This window comes from Sorex araneus, chromosome 6, assembly GCF_027595985.1.
Source record: "Sorex araneus isolate mSorAra2 chromosome 6, mSorAra2.pri, whole genome shotgun sequence".
Taxonomy (NCBI): domain Eukaryota; kingdom Metazoa; phylum Chordata; class Mammalia; order Eulipotyphla; family Soricidae; genus Sorex; species Sorex araneus.
This window is the reverse complement of record NC_073307.1, coordinates 162,628,772-162,639,843: the sequence shown is the minus strand read 5'-3', so window position 1 is coordinate 162,639,843 and position 11,072 is coordinate 162,628,772. Positions and strand designations below refer to the sequence as shown.

General features: G+C 59.5%; 1 protein-coding gene across 1 annotated transcript; it reads left to right on the top strand.

Annotated features, from left to right (window-relative positions):
- Positions 1-1,036: 1,036 nt before the first annotated feature.
- Positions 1,037-8,973, top strand: LOC105943339 (phospholipase A and acyltransferase 2-like). The gene is made up of 5 exons (XM_012934946.2): positions 1,037-1,300; positions 4,499-4,612; positions 5,912-6,177; positions 8,320-8,431; positions 8,836-8,973. The coding sequence occupies exons 3-4, from the start codon at positions 5,929-5,931 to the stop codon at positions 8,419-8,421; spliced, it is 351 nt and encodes a 116-aa protein (XP_012790400.2). The 5' UTR covers positions 1,037-1,300; positions 4,499-4,612; positions 5,912-5,928; the 3' UTR covers positions 8,422-8,431; positions 8,836-8,973.
- The last annotated feature ends 2,099 nt before the right edge of the window (positions 8,974-11,072 follow it).

Below are 11,072 nucleotides of genomic sequence, written 5' to 3'. Positions count from 1 at the left end.
TGGACTATCTGTCTGGCCCCAGAATTTTATTTATTTTTCTGACTGTACCCGACAGTGCTCCAGTGCCCTTTCAGGATTGGTGCGTGGGGTGCAGCTCTAACCTGGGGTGCCACCTGCAAAGCTAGCGCCTTAACCCTGTCTACTCTCTCAGGCCTCCACAGAATTTTTATTTTGCTTTTTTTTGTGGGGGGAGGGGAGGTCACACCTGGCGACGCTCAGAGGTTACTCCTGGCTCTGCACTCAGGAATTACTCCGGGTGGTGCTTGGTGGACCATATGGGATGCTGGGAATTGAACCCGGCTCAGCCGCGTGCCAGGCAAACGCCCTCCCCGCTGTACTCTCGCTCTGGCCCCTCTGCAGAATTTTCATACCGCTGCTTCCCTCCTTGCCTCAGTGATAAGGCTCTCGGAAACGTCCCCCTGAATGCAGATTTAGCATTAAATCAGGCAACCAAGCGCAGTGACCCTCCCGATGGCATCAGGGGGTGGGGGGGCTGGGCACCAAGGGCAGCGCTGGACGGGGGTCGGCTGCCCTCACACACAGCAGGCAGGCCCAGTGATGTCATCAAACCCGTTTCCTCAAACTGCATCTGAGTTCCTGGCTGACTGACCCCCACCCGTGTCTGCTTTTGCTGCTTCCTCCTCCCCCCCCAAGACCTGATCACCACAACCCCCCCCCCCCCCCCAGAGTAAGATGCTTTGGGGGATCTCAGACCGCTGGCACCGGAATAAACCTGTTCCTGGCAGTAGCTGTCCATGGGGTGTTCACTGGCCTTCCAGTGGCCAGTGGCGTGGATTCGGGCCTGTGTCTGAGGTTTGTCCTGCTGAGGGCTTGGCCGTTTGGGGGCTGAGTGCGGGACTCTAGACATGCCAGGAACCTCCCCTTCCTCCCTCCCTCCCTCCCTCCCTCCTTCCCTCCCTCCCTCCCTTGGGGCCTTGTTTGAACCCACCTGATTGGCTGTTCCCCTCCCCTCCTCCCCTTCCCTCTCAACCCTGAAACTTGGGGGTGGCGCCCAGACCCCCCCTGCCCCCCCCGCATTTGCATCTCTCCCTTGAACTGAAGTTCCCTCTCTCCTCTCTCGGCTTGATGTCCTGCTCTGCCAGCCTGCGGGGGCCAGGGGCGCCCCCCTGCCCAGCGGTTTCCAGGAACTGACTCATTGCTTCATTCATGATCTCAGCTATCCGGGGAGGAGTCAGCAGGGAAAGTGGAACAAAACTGCTTTTTCAGGGGGGAAGCAAAACTCTGAAGCTCTTGGCCCCGACGGACACGAATTTCAACTCCTGGAGGCACAATGGCGTCGGTAAGTCTCCGGGACGCTTCTCTGCTCAGAGGACAGTCCAGGGGCGGGAGAGCGAGGCCCGGACTCAGGCGATGCCTTGTGTGGACCTGACCACGACGGACCCGGCTCCCCGGGGGCCCTGAGCATTGCTGGTTCATCCAGTCTTGGAGCCCTCGGAGCCTGCTTGAGGTGAGGGTGTGGGTGAGGTCCTGGACCCCCTCAGACCACCATCATGCCCCCGGAACCCCAGGGTCCAGCTGCAGCACGTCCGTGAGGGCCCTGAGCCTACCAGGCACTCCTGGGGGACCCCTTGGCCCCCACCAAATAAAAGGAAAAAGAAATGAGAATGGCAGTTCAGTTATGGTCACTGTGGGGACATGCCTGACCTCAGTCACTGCTCTGGGTCAGTGGGACAAGCTGGCGGGTAGGAAAATGGGCAAGGGGGCTGTCGGGAAAGTGTCCCAGTCCCCACCCCCCCCCCCCCCCCCCCCCGTCTCCAAACAATGCCTCCTTTGCTGCTTCCTGCACCCTGGGGTCCCTCCCACAACTGCTCTGCTCCTGGCTCAGCAACAGGCACCCCTTGATGCTGCCCCACCCAGCACCCCGGAAAGGCTCCGACTGAATCTTTTTTTTTTTTCTTTTTGGGTCACACCCAGCGATGCACAGGGGTTACTCCTGGCTCTGCACTCAGGAATTACTCCTGGCCTGGCGGTGCTCAGGGGACCATATGGGATGCTGGGAATCGAACCTGGGTTGGCCGTGTGCAAGGCAAACGCCCTACCTGCTATGCTATCGCTTCAGCCCCTCTGACTGAATCTTTGCAGCTTGCTGGGCAGTAGGGAGAGTGAGTGACCCCAACTCTGCAAAGGCGGGAGCCGGGTCTCTGGGAGGTGCCGGAGCCCAGGGCAGAGGGGATTTGTCAGTGTGTGATTTGTAAGGGGATTTCTTGAATCCCGTAAGAAATGGGTGTTACAATGTCCTGGCTGAAGGAACAGAGGCAGGTGTGGGGTGCGGCTGGCCCTCAGGGCTCGGCAGCTGCTGTGTGACAGCCCACACGTGTCTCTGCCTGTTCACACACATCACGTGGCACCTCATCGGGGGTGCTTTGAGATGTGGGGGTGCGGAGCTTTGATTTGTTACTGTATTCCATTACAGCTGTGTGGGTGCTCCCAGCAGTGCTCAGGGGCCCTGCAGGGCCCGGGACTGGACTCGGGGCCTGTCCACCCCCGCAGGGCCTGGCCACCTGAGCTGTGCCCCAGGCCTGTGCGCGGGGTTCTTTTCCTGTTGGATTTGGGCTTCACCAGGCCGTGCTGGGGGCTGCTCTGGGCTCAGTGCTTGGGGCTGACCATGACGGTGCTCAGGGGTCCATGCGGACCGAACTCGGGCCCCTGCATGCAGTGTCCCCAGGCCAGGCCTCGGAGCCCTCTCCCTGAGCCGGGGGGAACTTTTCAATTTTCCAAACACAGATCATTGCTTTCTCACTGGCCTGGCCTTGCAAACAAATTTTTGAAAAAATTCCCAAAGTGGCTGATGAATGTCAAACAGCATTATGAACACACACATTTTGTCAGTCGGTAGATTTTATCTTTGTGCTGTTGTTTTATTTTATTTATCTATTTTTAATTTAATTTATTATTATTATTATTATTATCATATTATTTTGCTTTTTGGGTCACACCTGGCAAGTACTCAGGGGTTACTCCTGGCTCTGCACTCAGGAATTACTCCTAGCGGTGCTCGGGGGACCATATGCGATGCCGAGGATCGAACCCAGGTCGGTCGCATGCAAGGCAAACACCCTACCCACTGCCCTATTGCTCCGGCCCCGCTGTTTTATTTATTTATTTATTTATTTGCTTTTTGGGTCACACCTGGCTGTGCACAGGGGCTACTCCGGGCTCTACACTCAGGAATTACCCCTGGCGGTGCTCAGGGGACCATATGGGATGCTGGGATTAGAACCCAGGTCGGCTGCGTGCAAGGCAAACGCCCTACCCGCTGTGCTATCTCTCCAGCCCCCTGATGTTTTATTTTTTAATTTCTTTTACTTTGTGGTTCCGGACTGGACCCAGGACCTCACCCATGCGAAGGTCTTGCCCCAGTCACAGCCCTGGGCCCTGTTATTCTTCCTGACACCCCACACTTTGACTCTGACTCCTGTGCTCAAGGCTTTGCTCTGCTCCCAGAGGCTGCGCCCTCCCCACCCCCCACAGCTCAGCCCCTGGGCCAGGACCCGGCTCAGCTGAGGCAGCTGCAGGTGGGACCAGCCCCAGGCCACCCTGAGAGGCTCCTGTGACTGGGGTCCCCCATTCTACGTGGAACCAGGGCACTTTCTTCCTGTTCCTGCACAACTGAGGGACCCGCCCTCCAGCTACCCCTGAGCTCCCCAGTCTACACTGTCCCCTGGAGCCCAGATTTCACTGACCCAGGCTGGACTGGGTTATTCCAGGTTGTTAAGGGTGTAGCATGGGAACACTCAGATACAGTCTCGGGGTCTCTCCCTGGGGAGGGACTGACAGGCTCCTGCCCTTCCTGACCCTGAGTCCCCTCCTCTGTGGGGGCAGCTCTGACTCCCGGGAGTGAGGCCCACGTGGGCAGGGGCTGAGCTCAGTTTCCACAGGCTGACCCGGGGGTCGGAACACGAGGTCACCCCAAGACCAGCAGATGGGAGGACGAAGGCCTGGGGGAGCATCTAGACCTCCTGGTGACAGGCCTCCCTCGCTGACACAGACCTGCTCCGTGCAGGGAGGGGCTCCCGCCCACTGTGCACCCCTCCCTGTGAGCCCCTCTCAAGACTCCTCTGGGGACCCTGTCACTCTGCCCCGAAGGCTCATTCTCAGTCCAGCAACCCCAGGAAATGGGAGGCTACTATATTGGTGAAGGGAGCTTCTCCTCTTCATTTCTTTTTTTTTTTTTTTTGCTTTTTGGGTCACACCTGGCGATGCTCAGGGGTTACTCCTGGCTCTGCACTCAGAAATCACCCCTGGTGGTGCTCAGGGGACCATATGGGATGCTGGGAATCGAACCAGGGTTGGCCGCGTGCAAGGAAAACGCCCTACCCACTGTGCTATCACTCCAGCCCCACCTCTTCATTTCTTGCAGGGGGAATATTGGGTATCTGTGGCTGGACTGGGATCCTTGCAGGTATGGTTGTAGAATGTTCTAGAACCTTCCCTATCAAGGACTCACCTTTTTTCTGTCTCTATTTTTCTTTTGCAGAACAGAGAAGGTCCTGAGCCCAAACCCGGAGAACTGATTGAGATTTTCCGCGATAGTTACGAGCACTGGGCGTGTATGTGGGAGATGGTTACGTGGTCCATGTGACTGACGTCGGTGAGGACGGGGTCTCTGTAGAGGACGGGCTGAGGTGACTGTGGGATAGGTTCACACTGTGCTGGTCTCCCCTGCTGGCCTGGTCGTGGGCACAGTCACTGAGGCCGCATGACCAGGGCTGTCCCCTGTAGGCCCGTCAGCTGCTGATCTCCTGTAGCCGGAAGTTCCTGGACAGGCTGTGGACATATCCAGTTAGAGAGTGGGGGTCACTCAGCCCCTGTCCCGGGGACACAGGATTCTCATACCCAGTCTCCTCTGTAGCTGCTGATCTGCAGGGACAGGGGGACAGGAAGCAGGGGCTCCCCAACACTCAGCACTGCCAAGGGTCACGGAAGGAGCATGACCCCTGCCCCAGGGAGCTGCACGGTGGACCCTGGTCCCCGCAAATCGATGAACAACAGATGACAGTGCTACAGTGGTTACTGGGGGTGGGGTAGAGAGGGACTGTGGGTGTGTGCCCCTCCCCTATGGTCCAAGGCGCTCTCTCTCTCTCTCTCTCTCTCTCTCTCTCTCTCTCTCTCTCTCTCTTTCTCTGTGTTTCTAGAAGTAGGAGAGGGCGCCTCCTACAGGACAGAGGAAAGAAGCACACTGTAGTGGGGAGGCAGGGGCAGGGAGAGAAGGGAGAGATGTTGGGAGCCTGGATGGGGGAGGGAGAAGATGGGGGCGTTACAGAAAGCGCCGGAAGACTAAGGGTCAGAGGAGGGAGAACCTGAAGGAGAGATTGGGGTCAGAGACCCTGAAGGCCGGCTGAGGCGGGGAGCGGACTGTGTTTCCACGCAAGAGAAGGAATCCTTGGTATAAATGTTAGGGGGGCTTCTGGATCGTGCTCAGGAGGCCTGAGTGCCCGGCCCAGGTCTCCAGGCCCCTCTGCCCGAGGCTGTGGTGCTGGGGGTGCCCGGGCCACACCCGCATGACTCTGGGACCTGGTGGTGCCCGGATGGAACCCGGGTCAGTGCACGCCGAGTTGCGCCCCAACCTAGCTAAGAGGGAGGGTCTCTCCCCGTCCCTGAGCTCTCACTGTCCTTCCCCCTCACTGAGCTAGGATGCCCCTGGGGTCCACCCAGCTCCTCCTCTGCCTCGCCAGGAAAATAAAGAAAAAAACCCCAAATAAACAGATCCGGAGACTCGGGAACCTTCTCCAGAGGCCCCAGTGGGCCCCAGTGGGTCGGAGCCGGCGGGTGTCAGCCCTTCTCGACTCACCCGTTCCTGGGGGCAATGGGGGGGGGCTTACTTGGAGCTGGTTGGCGTTGCTGGTGTGGCCCAGGGTTGACCACTGAGGCCTCTCTTGTGACCCCACAGAGAAGGGGCCTTCGGGAATGAATTTGATCGCCTCTGTGTTGGGCCTGAGCACCGGAGCTGTGGTGAGGAAGGAGCTGCTGTCCAAGGCGGCCGCGGGGAAGAAGTACCGGGTCAACAGCAAATACGACCAGACGCACCCGCCGCTGCCTCGCATCGTTGAACGGGCAGAGGCGCTGGTGGGCCGGGAGATATCCTACAACCTCCCTGAAAGGAACTGCGAGAACTTTGCCACTCTGGTGCGATACGGAGTTTCCCTCAGCGAGCAGGTGTGTCTCAGCCGCGTCCCGGTCCCCCCGTAATAGTCCTCCCTAACTCTGGCAGCAGGTTCTAGCACCCATTCTATAGATGGAGAAACTGAGGCCCACGGTGCTCAGGGATCGGTCCACACTCAGCCTAGTGCCTGCCCCCGTGAGTGGGGCCGGAGCCCTGGGCACCTGCCACACAGGCCCCGATGTCCCCGGGTGAGTCAGGGAGAGGCAGCCCCGCAGTGGAGGCAGCTTATCTCTTGGTGTTTTGCTCTCTGGGCTCTGAGCCCAGGGAATGGGGGCTGAGAGATTGGGCAGAGGAGGGGCCAGGTTCTGGGTGAAGAGGCAGAGCACATGCCTGGCGTGCGGGAGACCCTGGGCTGCACCCCAGGCACCTCGGGGGCAGGCAGAGCAATACTAGGTGTGGGCAGGAGAGGAAACAGGAGTAGAGGAGTTGGGGGGAGCGTGATCACGGCACAGGAGGCGGTTTGGGCCACAGGCACTGCCCACAGCTCGGGCATCCTGTTGCCCTGTACTCAGGCTCAGTGTCTGCTGGTCAGTGTCTCAGTCCACTGGGCACTATTGTCCCCCAGGGTCAGATCAGCCTCCCCGTCTCTTGGGGAAAAGCTGACAGTGCTGACCTAAACCAACTTGTCAGTCACTGACAAGGTCCGACTCCCAGTTGCCATCTCCAGGGGTAGAGAGGCTGAGGGCGCCCCCTGGAGGTGGGTCCTGTCTGCTCAAAGGCAGCTCCCCTGGGTCCTTCCTGCTGGTGTCCAGGATGCTGACCCCTGAATCTCCAACTAGGGACGCTCTAGATGGGCACAGGGACCCCTGTGAGGAGGAGGAGGGCCCTGGAGAAAGGGGATGTGACCGAGGGGAACCCACACCTTTGGGATTGAGGAGCCCAGAAGGAGCCCAGGCGGTTACTGAGACTGTTCTGGGCACCCGGATGCCCAGAGGCCAGCGCCGTGCTGCCCCAGCCCGTGTGCTGTGTCGGGCCACTCTGATGAACTATGTTCTCTTTAAGCTTGTCTGAAGGGGTTTTTTGATCACACACACACACACACACACACACACACACACACACACACACACAACGAGCACTCAGGATCACACCCCTCAGTTGTGGTGCTGGAGCACATCTGGCCTCACTGTGCAAGGCAGCTGCCCTTGCCCCTGGACCATTCCCACACCCCTCCCGAGGCTGGTTGGCTTCTCTCCTCTCCCTGGGCTCAAATGCCCGAGGTGGCAAGATCCACTCTGTGTTCATCTTTGGAATGTTCTCTTCCGTCTCTGTTTGGGGTGTTGTTTCCTTGTTCTTGATGCCCTGGGTGCCCTTTAGGATCGGGCATCTCAGGGCTGTCACTTTGTGGCTTTGGGAGTGTCGTTTACACTGTTGGCCTCTTTCCCTGTGTTGGCCTGTACACGGTCTTCCCCTCTATAAAATGGGAGCGTAGGAGATTTATGAAGAGGGTTGATGGACAGTTGAGACAAACCTGTAGAGTTCGGGTCCCATTGCTGACGCTGGGTCTTCAAGGACCCCCTTCTCCCGAGAAGGGCAGGGGGCACCCTAGGAGTGACACCTGCTCTGCTGAGTGCCCCCACCCTTGGGAACATCCTCTGTCTCTCCTGCACCACGACGGGTCCCCACCCTGCCAGGATCCAATTCCTACTCCAGAATCCCTTTCCGGTGACACCCGGGGAATAACTGCAGTGAAAACTTCGCCCCTGGTGAACAAACAGTCCCGACCCTCGTTCAGCAGATGAGCCTGCGCGCCCGCTGAGGCTGCAGGGGGCTGAGCACCGGGATAGGATTGTTTCCGGTGCCTCAGCATCCCCCTTGCTCCCCGGCTCCTGATTTGCCAGCCCCGACCGAGACTTCCGGACACCCCCCCTGCCCACAGCGCCCCCTACCGGCTTCCTCCGCCTGTACCAGCCGCAGGCCCGCGTGTCCCTCCCAGTGCCCACAGCGGACACCCACAGCTCCTCTCCCACTGCTGCTCCCCGCTGGGCAACTCCTCCTTCTCGAGGGTCCTGCCCCCTCGGGAGCCCCTTCTGGTCTCTCTGCCCCCCCCTGGGTCCGCTGAAGAGGACACGGGCCGCGGGTGTGTCCGTGGTCGCCGGGGCCCCACGCTAGTGACCCTCTTCTTCCTGCTGCAGGTGGACAAAAAGGCAAAGGTCATCAGCGAGAACGTAGCTTTACTCGGAGTCGTGGCCCTGGCCGTGATCATCCCACTCGCGTTCATTGTGTTCAGAAACTAGCTGCCAAGTGGTGAGTCCCGGGCTCCGCAACCACCAGTCGGTCTGACTCAGCCACGGGTTGTGTGTGTGTGTGTGTGTGTGTGTGTGTGTGTGTGTGTGATCTGACTTCTGGGTTATACTGCTCGGGGTCCTATTCGTGAAGACTGTGGTGTGTGTGTGTGTGTGTGTGTGTGTGTGTGTTTGTGTGTGTGTGTGTGATCTGGCTTCTGGGTTATACTGCTCGGGGTCCTGTTCAGAAGACTGTGTTGGGGCACTGCGGCCCAGGGGGAGTGTGTTAGGTACCGCCGGGCCTGTCCTGGGCCCAAGCGCAGAGGGACCAGGTGCCCCCGGGAGGCCAGGGCTGGGCGAGGGTAGAGGCTGCCGCGGGATGGGCATCGAATCCTTGTAAGAAGGCCACTCGCGCTCTCTCCTCAGGTGGGGACGCGTGGGCAGGACGCCCGTGAGGGAGGACTGACCCCAGGGCCCTGATGCCGGCTCCCGGCTCCCGCCTTCTGCTTCCGACAGGAGCAATAAACGGCCGCGTCCAGGATCCTGACAGTGGCCTTGGGATTAGTCCTGGTCAATGTGGTTCTTCTTACCCGCACACAGGGGCGGGGAGACGCCCCCGACGGACAAGAACAGGAGCCAGCGCCCCCTGCTGGCGCTGATGCATGCGTGCTACATGTGTCTCGACCCCAGTCTACACTGTGTCCTGACCCCAGTCTATACCATATCCCGATCCCAGTCTACACTGTCCTGACCCCAGTCTACACTGTGTTCTGACCCCAGTCTACACTGTGTCCTGAACCCAGTCTATACCGTGTCCCAACCCTAGTCTACACTGTGTTCCGACCCCAGTCTACACTGTGTCCTTACCCCAGTCTACATCATGTCCTGACCCCAGTCTGCACAGTGTTCTGACCACAGACTACACTGTGTCCTGACCCCAGTCTACACTGTGTCCTGACCCCAGTCTACACAGTGTCCTGACCACAGACTACACTGTGTCCTGACCCCAGTCTACACTGTGTCCTGACCCCAGTCTATACCATATCCTGACCCCAGTCTATACCATATCCCGACCCCAGTCTATACTGTGTCCTTACCCCAGTCTACACAGTGTCCTGACCACAGACTACACTGTGTCCTGACCCCAGTCTACACTGTGTCCTGACCCCAGTCTACACTGTGTCCTGATCCCAGTCTATACCTTATCCTGACCCCAGACTACACTGTGTCCTGACCCCAGTCTACATCATGTCCTGACCCCAGTCTGCACAGTGTTCCGACCACAGACTACACTGTGTCCTGACCCCAGTCTACACTGTGTCCTGACTCCAGTCTACACTGTGTCCTGACCCCAGTCTATGCTGTGTTCTGGCCCCAGACTACAACATGTCCTGACCACAGACTACACCATTTCTTGACCTCAGTGTACACCGTGTCCTGACCTGTCTACACAGTGTCCCAGCCCCAGTCTACACCATGTCCTGACCCCAATCTGCGTCTACAGACTCTCTGAGCACCTGAAGCTCCCCTCATCCATTCCAAGGTGCTCAGAGAGCCTGTGGGCACCTTGACATCAATCAAGGGCTCCATACACAGGCCCCTTGCGTGACAACAGCCCAGCCCCTGGGGGGTCTGCATCTCAGGGCATCTCGACTGTCTGGAGAAGTGATGCCGTGTCCATGAGTCAGGGTGACCGCTGTCCTTTGGAAGGCACGATGCCCACAAGGGCCCTGGGGCAGGTGCAGGCTTCTCCCTGCTCCCACCCAGAGATGTGCAGCCTCACTGTGCAGGGTGGGGGCGGTCCAGATCTTAATGACGTTTGCAGAGAGCGGGACCCTCCCCCGCCCCCCCCCAGCCGTACCCTCCACAGACACTGCCATCAGGGCTCAGGCCTGGACCCAGGGCGCACCAGCTGGGCCCTTCCCTTCGAGGACCCGTGGGTGGCTGTGTCCGTCTCCATCTCTGAGCCAGGGACAGTCCTGAGATTCGCTCACAAGGGCCAGGTCCCCTCGGGGTGGCTCACGGAGTGACCTCTGAGGCAAGCCGGGACCTTGATCTCCTGCGTGCACGTGTCTGTCTTCCCCGTTCTCTCTCTCACCTCCTGCCCACCTGCCCGTCTCCTCCAGTCTGTTATTCGGGCAGGGGCCAAGTTCATCTCCCATCAGCCCCCAGCCTCTGTCACTCTGGCTTCATGGCCTTGGGGACACAGTGTCAGAGAAGAATGTTCCCTGTGGTTTCAGGTGCGGGTGGGTGCTGGCCTGTTGGCCCCTTTGGGGTGGAGCAGAGGAGAAAGAGGGTGTGGGGGGTCCTGCCCCTACCTTCACAGAGCCTCATCAGGATGTCACCGGCAGGAGGGACTCGGGAGCTGGTGTCCCATGAGGGAGAGACAGATGTTCTGGGTTGGGGAACTAGAGGCCAGGCGCGGCCTCAGGGCCAGAGGAGGCGATTCTGGAGGGACCAGGGGAGGAGGAGGAGGGTGTGGAGGGAGGTTGGTGAAAGACACGTCAGGTGCTGAGAGGGGCCCCCAGACCTCAAAGCACTGTTTACACTCACCCCTGGAGCACAGACCCCTGGAGATGAGACCCACCCCGCCCCCACCCAGGCAGGTCAGGGCGGTGTCCCCCAGAGACCGTCCCCCACCTCCCCAGGCAGGTCATCATTCG